The 17,896-nt window shown below is 35.6% G+C and overlaps 1 protein-coding gene across 7 annotated transcripts in view; it reads left to right on the top strand.

Annotated features, from left to right (window-relative positions):
• Nucleotides 1–13,890, top strand: part of ERG (ETS transcription factor ERG) — a 128,979-nt gene extending 115,089 nt beyond the window's left edge. For all 7 annotated transcript variants that reach the window (XM_026664248.2, XM_026664241.2, XM_087966781.1 and 4 more), the window contains 5 exons: nt 5,061–5,132; nt 7,999–8,067; nt 9,198–9,254; nt 11,024–11,071; nt 12,066–13,890. In XM_026664248.2, coding sequence (XP_026520033.1) covers nt 5,061–5,132; nt 7,999–8,067; nt 9,198–9,254; nt 11,024–11,071; nt 12,066–12,586 — 767 coding nt within the window. In that variant the 3' untranslated portion in view covers nt 12,587–13,890. The remainder of the gene's footprint in view (nt 1–5,060; nt 5,133–7,998; nt 8,068–9,197; nt 9,255–11,023; nt 11,072–12,065) is intronic.
• The last annotated feature ends 4,006 nt before the right edge of the window (nt 13,891–17,896 follow it).

Raw genomic sequence — 17,896 nt, 5'->3', positions numbered from 1 at the left:
CTACGTAAGATTAGGTTAACAACTCTTAATGCCTTTTTGGCTATGTAGTTACAGTGGGCTCTAGCACTTAGGTCATTTGAGATGAGTACTCCAAGATCCTTGACAGAGTTTGGATCATCAACAAGGTCTTGACTATTCAGCCTGTATTTTATTTTCTGATATATATTTTTTGCCAATATGTAGGATAGAGCATTTATTTGTTGAGATTTGAAGTTGCCATTTGTTTGACCATTCTGATACATAGTCAAGGTCTTTTTGAAGGGTAGCAGTATTGTCTGTGCTGTTGAATAGCTTTACATCATCAGCGAAGAGAACACAGTTGCTCTTGATATGATCACAGAGGTCATTTATGTAGAGTATGAAAAGAGATGGTCCTAGAACACTGCCTTGGGGGACACCACTGTTGACAGGTACAGAATTTGATATGACGCTCCCAATTTTGACCATTTGTTGTCTGTTTAACAGGAATGCTTCTGTCCAGTTATGCAGGTGTCCAGAGATACCATAAGATTTTAGTTTTAGGAGTAGTTTGTCGTGTACCACTGAATCAAAGGCTTTACAGAAGTCGATGTAGATTGTGTCTATTGCTTTGCCCTGATCTAGTTGTGTAGTGCATATGTTTTGCAGTGTAAGAGTTGCAGATTACATAATAGCTTTTTCCTAAAACCAAATTGTTTATTAGAGAGTAGGTTGTATGTTTCTAAGTGGAGGATGATGGATTGGTTAATAATTGATTCCATGACTTTACAGGTGATGCAGCATAAAGAGATTGGTCTGTAATTTTCAACTAGGCTGGGGTCTCCCTTTTTGAAGATAGGGATGACCATGGCTTGTGACCATAGTTTTGGCAAGGAGCTGGTCCTGAAAGATTTTTCAAAGATTATGCTTAGAGGTTCGGCTATGGAAGTGGGTAGCTTTTTAAAGAAGTAGGCACATATTCCATCCAGTTCAATAGATAGAGATGGTTTTAGATTGTGTAGTGCTTTTTCAACATTGTCTTCTGTAAAATCGATATGTATTAGATCATTGTAGTTGTCTGTGGTTCAACTAGGAAATACTGGGCATGATCCATTGCTGTTTACAAATACTGAGCCAAAGAATGTGTTAAAGAGGTTGGCTTTAATAGTGTTGTTGTTGCTGTCTTTACCATTAGGTCCTTTCGGGGTGGGATGGACTTTGAGTCTTTTAGTTTGTTGTTTACAAAATTGTAGAAAGTGCAGGTGGAATTGGTGCGTATAAGGTTTTCTTCTTGTTTAATGTGATAATTGGTGCATTCAGTTTTTATCTGGTGGCATAAATTTTTATATTGGCTTTTTTTTTTTTTTTTAAAAACAAGTTTTATTAAAAGTTTCAACAACAAACAAATCATTACATATTAAATCTTTCCCTGTCTTTCTACAATAATTTCCCCAATATTCTCATAAAACACAAACAAACACAAACAAACATAAAAAAAAATCTTTTAGTAAAGTACCTTGGCCCCAGTTACCTCTCTTTGCATGGGCTAAAATAATAGCACATATCACTCTTCACATTTCTATCTTATTTAATCCATCTTAATTAAATCATTAAATTTGTATCTTTTGCCCATTCATTTATCCCTCTATCTCTTCTTATAATAATAATAAAAAAAAATTTTCTCCTGAAATCACTAATCAGAGTATGATGCCTTTCTATCCTCCCTCTAAGTTAGTAAAATTAACATTCAGCATAACAAATACCCAATTTGGTTCTGCTTGGTACATTCTATCCACCAAAAATGTTTAAATACATTGTATCCTCCTTTCCTTCGATATTTTATTACATTTTAAAAATCAATCATTATTAAAAACTTCAACATTTTAATTTCTTATTAAATCTTAAACCATTCTAATTTACTATTTCAAATATAAATGTTACAATACCATCTTCTGTACCTTAGCAGAATCTTTCTTACAAAAAATTATATTTCATCCTTTGTCTCTAAAAAAAATCCCTCTTCTCCCATCCAATTTTAAAGCTTTGAGGCTTTTCTCCGCCTTTCCCCTTTCTTTCTTCCCCCACCAAATCTTCCTAGCCCCCCTTCTTCTTCTAACCTCTGCCTTGCTGGGATCCCTTCTCTGTTGTGTTCCCTTTTTCTCTTGTTTGTTATCATTATATTTACTTTGCATCATATTTTTCTCTTTCTCAAATGTTTTTTTAGATCTTAAGTCCTTCATTTTCCTTGTTCTCTTCCTTCCTTCTTCCTTAGATAAGTTTTGGGATTCAATGAAGATGGCGTCTTCGTCTCTTCCTTGTTGTTCTTCTTCCGTTTCCATCTGTTCCATTGTCTGTTGGTAATTGACCAGCGCCATTTCTAGAAATAGAAAAGCTTTTTCCATGCCATCTTTGCAGGCTGCTTTTGTTTGCTCATATTCATCCCTCAGGTCTTCAAAAAGGAAAGCCATTATAAATAAATCTTTTCTTTTCTTTATTCCTCTTTCTTCTTACACCAACCAAATATTCCGAGAGAAAGGCAAAACAATCCCAAAATCCACAATCCTCAATAAATCCAAGCAAGCCAAAATTCCCCCTTCCTCTTCCAGGGGTGGTATCAAACAAATAAAAAAAAGAATCCAAGTCTATATTTTAAAGCCTTATTAAGATTGTATTTCTGTCCTCAAGTCTTCAAGGCATCTCCTCCAACAAGATCCAAATTTATATATTTTCTTTATCCTCTCCCTTCCGGCTTAATTCCGTCGGGAGGGAGAGTAAACTTTCCCTTCAGCACCTCAAAATAGCCGCTTTTTTTCTCTTGTGGAAGAAATCATCAGAAAACCATCTTTTCCAGGAATTAAATTAGATAAATCTCAAAGCCCTGGGTCGACCAAGAAGAACTTTCACTTTCAATAACTTTCTCTTCTTCCTCCTGCGCATACTTGCCCGGCTGTCAACTTCTTTGTGGCGGCCATTGCGGACCGCCGCTGCACCGTCCTGGTAACAGGGGGTTCTGCCGGCCAGGGAGGGGGTCTGCAACACCCCCAAACCCTTCCTCCGGATCCCCCTTACCTTCAGCTACCCCTGCAGGGCAGCCTTGCTCCGCACCCGTCCGGGTCGGAGCCCCAAAACGGCTAGCGCGGCAGGGATCGCGCAGCTTCGCGAATCCCTACCGCTCGCGAAGCCGACAAACCGGAAACCAATTTTTATATTGGCTTTTGAAGTTGGCAACGTGACCAGATTTGTTTTTCCGCCAAAGTAATTTCTTTTTGGATTGAAGCTTCCTTATTGTTTTGGGCAATTTGTTTTTTCTGGTTTTGGGAGTTGTTAATGGTACATATAGTTTGATGACTCTTTTGACTTCAAGTAAAAATATGTTGTAATGGTCTTCTACAGTATTGCATCCAGAGAATAGAAATTGCCAATCAAGGGATGAAAGATCGTTGTTTATAAGATCATAGTTGCCTTTTTTGAAATTATAATTGGGGATTGCATCATTGTGATGATTTTTGTGTGGACGTATGTTGAGACAAAAGTCAATCATGTTGTGGTCACTATTGGAAAAGGGTTCTTTAATTTGTATTCCGTAAATTGAATTCAAACCATTGCAGAAGATGAGATCGAGGCAGTTGTTAAGTCTAGTATTGTTGGTTACTAGTTGTTCTAGTCCCAGATTTGTTACTGCATTGTAGAAGGTTGCATGTGTGGGTTCAGTTGTACATTCGTTAAGGGTCCAGTTAATATGAGGTAGATTGAAGTCACCAAGAAAGATAAAAGCATGTGGGCAGGATGCTGCCCATGTTAGAAGTGTATTTAGCTTGTTTGCATGTTCGATGTCATAATCAGGGGCTTTGCAACATAGTAAGAACCTAAATGTGATATTTAAGGACAGTTCACAGACGATAGTCTCAGGAATAGCAAGCTCCTGGGTAACTTGGATGTTTTTTAGATGTAGGGACGATAGCAACACCACCTCCTCTACGGATTTCACAATCTGATCGGTAAACATGATAGTCTCTTACTGTGGTAATGGAGTCAGGAAGAGATGCATTGAGCCATGTTTCACAGACAAATATAATGTCGAATTTAGCCATATTTAGTAAGAGGAGAAATTCAGGTATTTTATTTACAAGGCTTCTTGCATTAAGTAGCTTGCATTTAAGGCCAGTTGTGGTTGGAATAGAGGTAGTTAGGGGCATGCATGCCTAGTTTTGGGTGATGTTGGATTGGATGGGGTGGGATTGGATGTGGAGTTGTGGGTTGTGTGACTTTCTTTTGATGCAATAAGTTCTGTAGTCAATGTATAGGTCCTTTTTTCCATTGTCTAGACGGTTTTTGAGTTCTGCGTGGAGTTCACGGGAGCGGATTCTTTGGATAAGTCTGGTCTTGAGCGAAGTTTTTTGTGGTTGGGATTGGTTTTTGCAATGGTGTTTATTGTATGAATGAATATGTGTTTGCTGGACTCATTTTTGCATACAACTCTACAAAATCTTGAGGCCACAGAGCTGTCCTTGTATTTGTACCCATGGCCATCTCTGGTTATTTCAATGATATCTTCAGGAGAGACGTTTGTTGTATTTGAGTTGCTTATGATATCACAAACTTTGGTGATGTCATCTGATTCGTTGGTATCTTCGAGACCAAATAAGATGGCATTGGGACGTTTCTGTTCACGTTCCATGGTGTCTCTGATGAGTAAGGAGATATTATTTGTGGAATTATTTGAAGGGATAGTAATTGTTTGTGGCTGTGGTTTAGTGGTTATTTTTGGTTGTAGTTGTGATTGTAGTTGAGGTTGTGGTTGTTGTGGGATTTGATTTTGAGCTGATAGGTACTCACTTATCTGTGCTGTATTTTCTTTTCAAGAGAAATTAGGCTTGCTTGTATAGTTGTTTCAAAACCTGTTGCTAAGCGTTCTTCTGTTGACGGAATGAGTGATTCTGTGCTTTCAACTTTGTCAGGTAGGGTACTCAGTTTGTTTAGCTTAGGAGAACATGATGGACATAGATAAAAGAATGTATCTGAATTTTTAACCATATCAGCTAGGCTTTTGTTTGCGTTTAAGCAAAGCAATAATGATGGGGTTTTTTTATTCTTGCTTCCAGGAGGTGCAGCATTTATTTTTCCAAATACTTCAGTTTATCCTGAAGCAACACAAAGAATTACCACCAGGCCAGGTATGCAGAGAGATGTACATGTTTTACTATACAATATATGATATTTCTATCCTTTTTTTTCCCTTTTAACACATGATTGTAGTTTTGTCCACCTGGAGCTTAGCACACATTGCCAAGCCATACCAAATTCTCTACTGGTATCTAGGACATTAATTACGAAAAGATGTCAGGAAATCTTTGATGATACTCTGCTTCCTGTCACAGCCTTCCTCTTTTCAAACTATTTTTCTCCTTCCTCAGAATTCCCCCCCCTTACCCTTAATAGGCAGCACACTTTCTGTTTTTGTTTTTTCTTTGTTTATCCAGAATCTGTTCAGTGCCTATCGAATTCAGCAGGAAAACCAAGACAGCTGTACTTGTGCTCTGCAGGATGCTGAAACACTATTAATTTTTTTACTGAAAGAAAGAAAAGTTTCTCTTTACTGAAAGAGAGAATAATTGTCAGTGCCACTGTTTAGATGTAGGCGCTGAACAGGAACAAAGGGAAAAAATGAACAGAAAGGGGGAGAATAGGAGGAAATATTTGGCACACGGTTTTTGAAAGACTTTAGGGCGTGCTGAAAGATCAGGTGACCATGGGGAGATGGCCTGACATTAAGGCCTGGATAGGCCACACAGCTCTGCTGCCCATTGTGAGGAATTGGTTTAAAAGAGATTAGGCATAAAGAGGATTTTATTAATTTAATACACCAACTTTTTTGGTTCTGGTTTTGTGCCTTCTGTTTATTTATTTATGAATTAGTTTTTTTTTTTTTAGTATTTTTAAAAAAAAATAAAAGCAAACAATATACTTTGATATTCTCTTCACAAAAACCTGCACAGTATATAATAAGATAGGGAGAGTACTAGTAATATGGTTTCTAGAATTCTTTTCAATTTCTTAAAAATAGTTGCATGCTGGCCAAATGGCTGTGAAGGGAGGAGATTAAGAAGCTGCCAACATTCTGAGCTGCCTTCTAATTGTGACATGAAAAGGGAATTTGTAACTTTTCCCCACAACCAGCAGAGTCTGGTCCATTATTGAACCTGAGGTTGGAGGGGATTGCCATCTTCTTTCACACCAGTATTGACCCTATTTGATTTTGGAGAATTATACAAACAAATTGAGTTTTCATCCCCTTTACATAATTTATTTCCAACATTCTCTTTTGTTTGGAAAGAATTGTAGGATGGGAAAAATACAAAGCATTCTTTCCAGCTTTGTTATCATCAGTCACCATAACAGACTTTTGTTTTTTGTTATCTGTGTAATGAAGCAACAATTATGTCTCTGTGTGTTTCTGTTCTCCCATCCCTTTTCATCTGTGTATATGTATAGATATCAAGAAGTACATCGTAGGCTGCATGCATTCTGTTTGGAGTCATGAAATAGGAAGAGGAGATGGTTAGCAATATTCCTTAGCGGCTGTCCAACTGCCTTTCCTGTAGACATTTGCTGAGGGAGTTCTGTCTAGAGCCCAGCTAAAACTAGCCATTGCTAATTTTTTTCTTTCATCAGCTGCTGTTTTGCCTATACACAATGAATTGAATCCTGTTCAATTGTCGAAAGTTATTCTGCTAACATACAGGCAAAATCCCAAACCTTTGTATATAATTTATTTCCACTGATCTGTTTGGTTGAAAGGAATAGAAAGGTTCTAAATTAAGTAATAAAAGGATCAAATAATCCTACAGTATAATAAGAAAGAAACAGAGCAGGAACAAAACAGTTTTAACGCACAGCCAAATGTAAGGAGTGAAAAAGATTGTGTGGAGCAAAACAGATCATTTGGAATTGTTTGCTTTTTAAAATGAATTTCCACTCATAGCAAAACTTCTTATAGGCCTTAATGCACACATATCTCTTATGCGTATTACATTTAAAAAAAACTTGAGATAGATCTTCAAAAGATAATATAGAAATTCTTCTCAAATAAGGATGGAAAAAGAAAGGAAGTAGCTTTCATTTAGAAAAATGAATAAATATGACTGGCACAATTTCATGTTTTAATACATTTTTCTTCTGAAGGAATCTGTTAGATTGCAATCTTATTGCTTTTCCAAGAATATATAAATTGTGTATATTCCACAACAATATATATATTGAAGATACTGTTATGCACCACACCTATCTTAACATAAATGTCTTGAAATGTAAACTTTAAAAAAAAGTATAGGATATTTTGAGTGTGGTCATGCAAACGGTTCATTTGAGGATATTTTCAATACTGTTGTAATGTATATTATGAATATCCTTAAATTAATTTTACATTGTCAAGTCCTCATTAAATTTTCTTAAACTTATTTCAGTGTTATAATGAAAACTGATAAATAGCCATAATACAACAGATAACTTTCTCATAAGTGCAATTTTGAGAAGGAAGGTTCATAGCTATCTCTTTGATGGCAGTGTCATGTCTCCATTAATCTAACTAATACATGTATGCATATAATAAATTGGAGCTTTCAAAAAATGAGACAAAAAGAATGCAGAATCATAAAGGCTGCTATTTCCATGATTTTAATATTAATAATAATTCATCTTTAATTTGTTAATTATCTTGGTACTTTGCTATGCAAAATAGAACAGAACCATACAAATCAAATGAACACAATAATGCAGTGCAATGTGATACAATGCAATAATAGATGGACAAATGTCAAACATTGTATATGTTTATAACTCCAGGAAGAGATTTTTTTTTTTAATACAGTGGCAATTAAGTAGACAGCTGTGAGAATAATGTGGAATTTTATATTGTGGTGAATATTTTGCCCTCAGGAATACTACTAATTTCAAGAGCTACCAGATGACAGACATTTTTGGCCTAAAGCAGGATTCCTATTTTCTATCAGATCGACTTATAGTGATTTCTTCTGCACACAGATATGCCTTATGAACCAGCCAGAAGATCAGCATGGACAAGTCATGGTCATCCTGCTCCTCAATCAAAAGGTAAAAGATATCGTAACTGAAAACCCAGCGGAAGTACCATGACTATTTCTAAAGCATTTCACCTTCACAAATTTCATACTTAACGCAACCAATATAAGAACATATTTTTTAAAAAATCCTGACTTTCATTATCTGTTTTGAGAATTGAGAGAACATATTAATAAATTAGAGTTTCATGGTGAAATCAAGAGTACATTATGTAACTATAATCAATAAGTTTGATCTTCAAGGTTGTTGGAAGTCAAGTGGCATACACATTTCATGAATAATAATAATTCAGCCAGATGTGAACAGGGAATCCATATTCTAGTTGTCCCTTAGTTATGGAAGCCAGATGGATGATTTTGAACCAGTCCAGGGGTGCGATTCAATCAGTATAACAACTGGTTTGGTGAGCATGCACTTCGCCCGCATGTATTTAAAATATACATTACTTACCTTCAACTGCAGCTGAAGAAACAGCTGAGATGCGGCAAACTGCTTTGCCATGCGAATCAGCTGTGCTCTAACAAAAAGACATAAAGCACAGGAAAGAGCAGGGGCAGGGGACTGGATCGTCGGAACAAGGTCCGAACCGGTAGAATCCCACCCCTGAACCAGTCACTCCCTCTTGGGCTCTGTGACAACCCAGTTAATGAGCAAACACCTTCATTGTATCCAGTGGTGGGATTGAAATTTTTTTACTACCGGTTCTGTGGGCATGGCTTGGTGGGCATGGCAGAGGAAGGATACTGTAAAATCTCCAGTCAGAGGTGGTATTTGCCGGTTATCCGGACTACTCAAAATTTCCACCACCGCTTCTCCAGAACTGGTCAAAACCTGCTGAATACCACCTCTGATTGTACCCCATATTGGTAGTTTTGCTATAAAAACTAGATAAGCACAGTGCAAAAACATGCAGATCCTTTAGTCATATTGGACAAATGCCAAGAAAAACCATAACAACCCCCCCCCCATATCCATTCCTTCACAATGTCTGCTGTTCTGAAATCAATAGATTTCATATTATTTCTGTGAGATTGTTATTATTATGATTAAAGTACCAAGTACCTTCATTCCAAAGAATATTGTTTATATCTCTCTTTGACATAGATGGTAATACAGGTTTTGGTTTGGTTTTCTGTTTTTAGCTGCTCAAGCATCATCTTCAGCTGTGACCAAAACAGAAGACCAGCGTCCTCAATTGGGTATGTCTTTGGTTGTGCATATTTTGTATTCTAAAGGTGATGGAAAATGTTCAGTAGTTTGTGCTTAGTGTGAGCACTATGAGCAGGCAATAGCCACCTTATATATAGTAAAAAACTAAATGTACTGTATTATCTACTGTTTTTCAAATTATTTTAAAATAATGAAGATAGCTATCATGCAAGTGGTAAGGTAAATAAATGTAATGTGCAAAACCTGTCTACTAAATTAAAAATGATATAAGGTCCTTGGCTCTGCAGCATCATCTTTTGCCTGGGATCATGAATTATATGTTTCACTGGTTCTATACAAAATTCATGGTTTCAATATAAGGACAGGAATAAAAATAATTTTAACCATAATGGATTGTCATGGAGAGAGAGAAAAACTTTGTCCTTTCTGTATTATTTTGGAATCTGAACCTTTCCCTGGTTAAATTCCTAAAAGATTGGGGTGAAATATACTGTACTATATCTCTATTTAAGAGAGAAATCCTGAATAAAATGTTATAGATGTTAGTACCTCCTACTAAACTTATTGGAAACACACACACACACACACACACACACACAAATATATACATATACAGGGGTGGGATTCAAAAATCCCAACAACTGGTTCTCTAACCAGTTGCTGAGTGGGCATGGCCATGGTGGGCGTGGCCTACTGGAACTTCCAGGAAGGCTGTTTTTTGCCTTCCCCGGAGTCCGAAGGCTTCCCTCAGGCCTCTGGGAGAGCAAAAATGGCCTCCCCTGGGCTCCAGAGGCCCTCTGGAAGCAGGAAACAGGCCTATTTTTGGACTTTCAGAACTTCCAAGAGGGCCATTTTTCACCCTCCCAGAGCCTCCACACGGACCCTGCGCTTACCTGCATCCAAAACAGGCTGTGTGGAGACTCTTGGGAGGAGCGGAGCAGGGTGGGTGGGGCCAGCTTGTCAGTTCAACTACCAGTTCAATGAACCAAGTGTAAATTTAACATCTGGTTTGCCCGAACTGGCCTGAACCAGCTGAATCCCACCCCTGTGTGGGATACAGTATGTATGTATGTATGTATGTATGTATGTATGTATGTATGTATGCGTATGCATATGCATATGTATATGCGTATGTATGTATGTATGTATGTATGTATGTATGTATGTATGTATAAAGCCACTTAACTCTGTCCATTACTCTTCATGCCTCAAAGCCTTCATATTTCTGTCATGATGGCAATAAAACTCATTAAATTGGCCTTGACTGGTAAACCATCACAACTTAACTAAGGAGTACAAGTAAGCACGAATTTTTTTTTTTGTAATCCTATCTATAGTTACTAGAATAAACTCCTGTTTGACAACCCTGTAATCCCTCATTTGGGGTAGAGTCAGGGCGAGTAGATGGAGCTGAACATTTATGGACCGGATGCCCTTCCTGACACCATACAGGGTTCACTGCAGATATTTTTTTTCTTTGCACCCTAGGAGAAAAACATTTGCTGCTATCTAGGATTTAACTTTCAATCTTCTGAGTGGGAGGTCAGCAGCTGCACCACTAGGCCACCATGCAGCTATATTCTATATATAGAATATAGAACTATATTCTATAGTTACTTGAATATGAGTATCTAAATGTATTTGTTTTAACTGATGGAAGATTTACCAGGCAGATAAATATAGTTTACCTAAGTTAACAATATTATGATCATGCATATTAATCCCCTGCATTTAGTTTGGAAACATTTTTAAATTTATTACATAATTTTGGCTTATGTCTATTTTTATCTTGATTTAGATCCTTATCAAATTCTTGGTCCAACAAGCAGTCGTCTTGCAAATCCAGGTATGATAAAATATTAATGCTTTGGCAATTTTACCTGAAAATAAGAAATGTATTAATTACCCAAAAGATCAAGTGATGATAGCTGGTATTTCTGCATTCTATGAGTCTATCATTGTCATCAAAATTGTGTTTAATTTTAACTACGGGGGAAAAGTGAAAGAGAAGTGTTTAAAAGCTCTACTAATTTGTCACTGAGTGTTTTTGAAAACATGCTCCTTTTCAGACCATGTTAATATATTAGATGAGATCTGCAGCATTAGAAAAACAAGTATAGATTCTAAAAATTTTAGTGTGGCTGCTTGGATCCTACCAATCTGATCTGTGTTACTTAAAACAACAATTTAACAATGAGAAAGTGTATGAAATTTATTTATAGATTTACATACATTTACTTATAAAGTGAATGGTTATCCTGATACAAATCTGAAACAAAGACTGTCTACTTCCAATCCAAAAGTAAATGACTATCTAGCAAAGATCCCAATAAATCAGTGGCCATGCTGAAGAATAAACTTTTAGTGTTAATCAATACATAATGCAAATTGTTAAAACGTTTATTTTTAAAATAAGTAATTTGATCTTCCTAAATAATAAAGAGTAAACATTGTCTTCTGTGGAGTCTGACTAGCTACAGTACCTTACTTTCATGGGGCTAAACGTCAAAGTTCACATGCTATGAATGATGAGTCAAGGATTGTATACAAAGGATAGGAATTGCCTTGTTTTAAAGACCTTTTCTGCTTTTCTAATGAACACATAGAAGATAGCTTTGGGTGAAAGTGTACTTTATAGATAATTGTGATATCTTTGCATGTCTTTGGTCCTCTCATATCTTCCTCTTCTTGTCCAGGCAGGTGAATCAGCTGAGAAACAGGGAAAGAGCACCCTAGAGGTCTATGTAGATTATGGACCACTGTTTCATACATGGGCTAGACAGTTTTGTGTTAATTTCTAATAAATATCTCTAATGGTTCTTTTTTTTCCCTACCTGCAGGGAGTGGGCAGATACAGCTGTGGCAGTTTTTGTTGGAGCTTCTGTCAGATAGCTCCAATTCTAATTGCATCACCTGGGAAGGTACCAATGGAGAGTTCAAGATGACTGACCCTGATGAAGTTGCACGGCGCTGGGGGGAAAGGAAGAGCAAACCCAATATGAACTATGACAAGCTCAGTCGTGCTCTTCGTTATTATTATGACAAAAATATAATGACTAAAGTCCATGGTAAACGTTATGCCTACAAATTTGACTTCCATGGAATTGCTCAAGCCCTTCAGCCACATCCTCCAGAATCATCCATCTATAAATATCCATCAGACCTGCCCTACATGAGTTCCTATCATGCACACCCTCAGAAAATGAACTTTGTTGCTCCTCATGCTCCTGCTTTGCCTGTTACTTCCTCCAACTTTTTTGCTGGACCCAGTCCATACTGGAATTCACCAACTGGAAGCATCTATCCCAACACTAGGCTTCCAACCACTCATATGCCTTCTCACCTTGGCACTTACTACTAAAGAGGAAAGAATATTTTAAAGGGTATGTTTTCCTGAAATACAAGGAATTAGAACCAGCAAATCTGAACAAAATGTGCCTGAAAGACTGATAATACTGACCAGGATATAAAACAAACTTTTTTATACAGAGATATTAAAAAGTGTAAAGATGCTACTAAATATGCTGACATCAAGTCTAAACATGAAAGAAGGAAATACATATTTAGGTAAAATTTTGTGATAATAACTAAAACATGGGACCAGAAGAAATGTATAAGATTACTATGTCTTTTTTCATATCACAGTAAAGTAATACAAGGATATTCTGTTACGAACTTGGATGCAATACATGAATATATAAATGCATAAAAAAAAACTTAACTATTTTTTTAACAAAAAACCAAATATGTAAAAAGCGGGACAAATTTATTTCTCGAGGAGACCATGTTGTGGTTGGAATAAAATGGACTGTATTCCATCAAGAGGGAGGGATGAGATATTTCAAAACTGTGAACATAATACAAGTTAAAGTGTGTGGATAATGTTACAGAGCTCTGAGCCAAACATTGGGTTTGAGGATGTGCTAAGGGCAAGTGTATGATTGTAGACTAAGGGTTCAAATGTCAGGAAGTTTTCCTGTGCAGACCCTGTTGCAATAAATAGGAGCTCACAAGAGCACTATTAAAACCCTGTGTCTGATCAATGTAGAGGAAAGGAATAGGAGAACATGGGGTGATAAAGATGAAGGAAAAGGTATTTCTTTTAAAGAGGGAGAAACTGACAGTTTTTGAAGAAGTATTTGCTTGGACATGACAAATACCATAGTATGTATTAAGCCATTTTCAGTATTATCAAAGAAAAAAACAAAGCCTTTATTTTTAAGTCAAAAGAGGGAGAAATAGTGGTAATCGAAGTATGCATCTCTCTATAAAGATATTAAACTGGAATTGTGTGCTATTTAAAATAACACTTCAAACCTCATTCTTCTTAAGGGAAGTTGTTGTCTACTTAGTTGAAAAGGACAAAACCCAATTGCCAGTAGACATATTTGTTAGGCAGCGCCAGTTTTTCTTTCCGAGTCGCGAACGCTGTGCGTTTGTCAGAATGAATTATACAATCAGTGTTATTTTTTCTTTTGATATAATAATTATATAACTTATGCATTTATACACTACGAGTTGATCTCGGCCAACCAAAGACATAAAAAAATGACAATCAGAAATACTGTGGCCTTGAATTTTAACTCTGTATGCTTCATGTTTACATTATGAATTTAACTAGTTCTTAGAAAGCAGAATGTATGTAATAAAATAAGCTTGGCCTAGCATGGCAATTCAGATTCTCACTGTTGTCTAAATTTTCATCTTTTTGAAAGTAATGAGTAAAAATAAATCTTTTTAAAAATTGTTTATAAACTTGAAATACTGTTTAAAAATGAAATGAAAGAAATTAGAACATACGTACTTTTACTTCACCTGTTAAAAATTCAGATTTAACAGTAATTATTACAATTTGGCAAACCAAATGAGAATGCTCTTCAGACTAGATGGTGGAATTGTCAGGAGGTCTGAAAGGGCATTTGGTTATTGCAGAATTTCTGATGTGCTTCTCTTGTTAATGTTGATCTGGAAATTTGAAAATATTCATAATCCTAGAATTTTCTTTATATATAAATCTAGAGCAGAGTTTCCCATTCCTTTATATGGATTGCTGCCTATTGCATCACATTAATTTTCAGTGTGTTAATATCATGTCAAATGTCAATGATAGCAAGGAAGATTAAATGATAATTAGCAGGGAGAAAAAGAAAAAGAAAAGGCTATATATTTGGTATATCTCTTATTTCTACCTTAAAGAACTGCAGCCAAAGCACTTCTACCTTCCTTATTGACACATATTACTTTAGCTTCCTGCTTCCTTGTTCAACAAGACAACTTTCTCTGCCTCTCACCAGTATTATACTATATAATAACTCTGTTCCATTCTCTGTTTTTAAAATGTATTTATCTATATTTTCCATTGGCACAAGGAACCTAAATAAAATTATGGCCAATTTTAAAATATACACAAAAAGAGTCCAAAGAATATTATTATGGATTTCATTTTGAATAAACTCAGTTACTTAAAATATAAAATTCTTTGCTACAACGGGTTTTATGATATGGGGGACTTGCATTCATCTGTGATCGATGTATATATGGATTGATCTTCTCCATACATACAAACATATTTATTGAGACAATTTTGAGTTTTATTTAAAAATTTCACATATCCACTTTATATATTCTTCCTATATATTGTATCAACCTTTGTAGATTTGTCTAGAATATTTTTATAGAATTAATTGTATGCATTTCTTAGCATGATTATTTGCTCAAAGCAAAAGCAATTCAGGTACTTCCAAGGCTTGACTATTCACTTGACTAACTGATTCACTCTTTTGCACTTTTTCATCTATACAGGAAATTTAGCAAAGCCTAATAGTTAAAATGTAATAAAATCTGTCTTAAATTTTGCCATACAAAGTGCAGAACTTACATAGCTTTCAATAAAAGTAGATTTGCCTGTACTCCGCCCAATGTATTTGGTTCTCTGCAAGAGAGCAAAGTGCCTCCAGATCCACCTGGCAGCAAGTTTCTTCATCTTGCTCTAGATAGCAGGGTCAGGACTGGGCTGAATTTAATCTAGAGCTGAACCATCAGTCAGTTGTTTGGGGGGGGGGAGAAACAGTTTTTTAAAAATTACAATAAAAAGATATTTTAAAAATGCACCCATCAGGAAACAGAGGAAATTGATATTCTCTTTGTAGTCAGGTGTTTCCTGTACAAAGAGGTACTCTCAGGTTATTAGAAATGATGGAATGTGAATTAAATCCAAGTATTCTGGATCACAGGTTAGGCTGTCTATAGTATTAAGCTTGCCAGAAGTTGAAATTGGATAGTATTAGATACAATAAACTTTCTCCTATGAAATTTGAACAAAAACTAATTCAAAATTGTAACATTACATCATACATATCAAAGTCATTTCAAAATTTCACTCCTACATTGCATACATGTCCACAATATATTAATTGTCTCTGAGTTCTCCAGTCCGGATAATCAGCTATTAATATCTGAACTTTGATCTTTTCAGTTTTTCATTCAGAGAACTTCAATTTCATATCTCTATATTTTTAAGACACTCATTTAAGCCATTCTATCTTTCTGTAGTTGGATGGTTACTAACAAGTTTTTACTAAGATACATAATCTTTAAAATTGTACTTTTCTTTTTGAATTAAAGTGTTACTGTTTCAAAATGTTTGGTATAACTACTTCCTTGGTGTAAGATCCAAAATATAATTATAATTAAATGGTGACTAGGTCTAAAACAATCAATTTTGGCTTTTTATCACACTTCTTAGCATGTATTTAAGAGAGGGAATTTTTTATGGTCATCCTTGTTTTAACACAGTGTTACCAGCAATGAAAGATCAGAGCCAGGGAAAGTGCAGAATATACTTATCATTATCATTTATCTTGTAGTTATTATTAAATCAACTTACCTAGATACAGTTCCACTTCAACTGCAAGAACTGTAATCTTATTATAGCATGGATGCCAAGTTTCATTTTCCAGGGCCTCTTGCACCTGATTTTATTGTTCCTCTGTTTCAGATTTTTTTTTTGTATTATTCCTGACCTCTTAAAATAAATGGAGAACTTGTTCCTGTTGGCATTTTGTGCTATTCACTCTCTCAGGCAGCTAATTGTCCACCATTCCATGGAAATGTTGTGTTTTAGTACAGATGGGCATTGTATCAAAATGGTGATTGTTTTCAGAAACAAAGTTCCTGCTTATTGATGTTCTTAATCCTTTGTTACATTTCAAAATTTGAAGTCGAAATTTCACTTATCATCTCCAAAGTAATTTCATGTTTGTTGGTATTTTTTAAAGAAAACAGTTAAAGATATATATAAAGGGTTTTAAAGAAAACAGTTAAAGATATATATAAAGGGACATTTTGTTAGCTTAATTTTAATGCAATGCAAATCAGTTCAAAGGGCAAAATAGTTTTCTCTTTTGGGAGAAAAATATTAGTGACCACACTACTTGTCACATTTTTCCCTACTGAAATACTATTTTAAAAGTTTTCAGTAAAATTTATATTTGCATTCCCCAATCCCAACCTTCAATATACAAGCGGAAAGAGTTTCATTTATTATTTATTTACTTATTTATTAAATATATATAGATGCAAAAGCTATTCTGAGGATGCATAACGATCATGAGTTGCATTTCATTCCATATGAATAGCAGAATTTCACCCTTGTTGAATTTCTGTGCATGAGAATTGTAATATTGCAGGAATTCCTGCCGCTGTCTAGTACACAGCCCAAGACAGACTTCCTCCTGGAGAAATATTATGGCAAGCAGTCATATTCTATTTTGTATTTGGTTTTGAAATGTTCTGCATGGTTGTTTTAGCTTGGCAAACTGTTTTCAAATAATTCCATAAAGCTTTCAAATTCTCCTATTGTATATATTCTAGAGAAATTGGGCAACATATAAGCCATTGTGTGTACAGTACAGAATACTATGTAAGACAACAACAATAGCAACATAGCATTTTAAGGAGACTCGAGTATAATTGTATATTATATTTTCATTCTACTAATTTTCCTGAGTTTTTCAATGGTTTCACTACCATGAGTCGTGGTTACTTCAAATTATGATCAGTGACAGAGATATGCATAGTTTCAGATACAATATATTGTCTCAAAAAACAATATGTTTGTGATAGTATGTATGCATATGCTTTTCAAGTAGAAAACAGTGACTCATAACAATCCTGTTTGTTTTTTCATCAACTATCAACCATGTATTTTTGTCCCCTAAATCCTGAATGATTTTGAAATGTTGGCTGTTGTGCTTCATTACTGCTATTCTGAATATAAGCTCCTTGGAATTAATATCATAATTCTACCTGATCCAGAAAGGGGCAGGTTTTAAATGTGTTCAGTCCCAATTCTGTATTATGCATTAAGTTCTGCTTGGAAATGTACTGCAGCAGCTCAATTTCTGAAAAACATTGAAAAAAAACCCTCCCTTGTTCGATCCTGTAATTCCTTAATTCCTGTTTGAGTCAGGGTGACTTGATGGAGCTGAGCATTTACTGGCTGGATGCCCTTCCAGATGCCACACAGAGTTTTCAGCAGATATTTTCCCTTTGTACCCAAGGAGAGAAATATCAGCTGCTACCTAGGATTGAACTTTTAACTTTCCAAGCCGGAGACAAGATCTTCACCACTAGAGCACCATGTCGCTCAATTTCTGGAAAGTATAATAGA

The sequence above is a fragment of the Notechis scutatus genome, chromosome 5 (genome assembly GCF_049901735.1).
Source record: "Notechis scutatus isolate UNSWTSFEM ecotype Mainland chromosome 5, rNotScu1.2, whole genome shotgun sequence".
In the NCBI taxonomy this organism is placed as follows: Eukaryota; Metazoa; Chordata; class Lepidosauria; order Squamata; family Elapidae; genus Notechis; species Notechis scutatus.
Note: the sequence above shows the minus strand (reverse complement) of the source record. Positions and strands in the feature narration are given on the sequence as shown.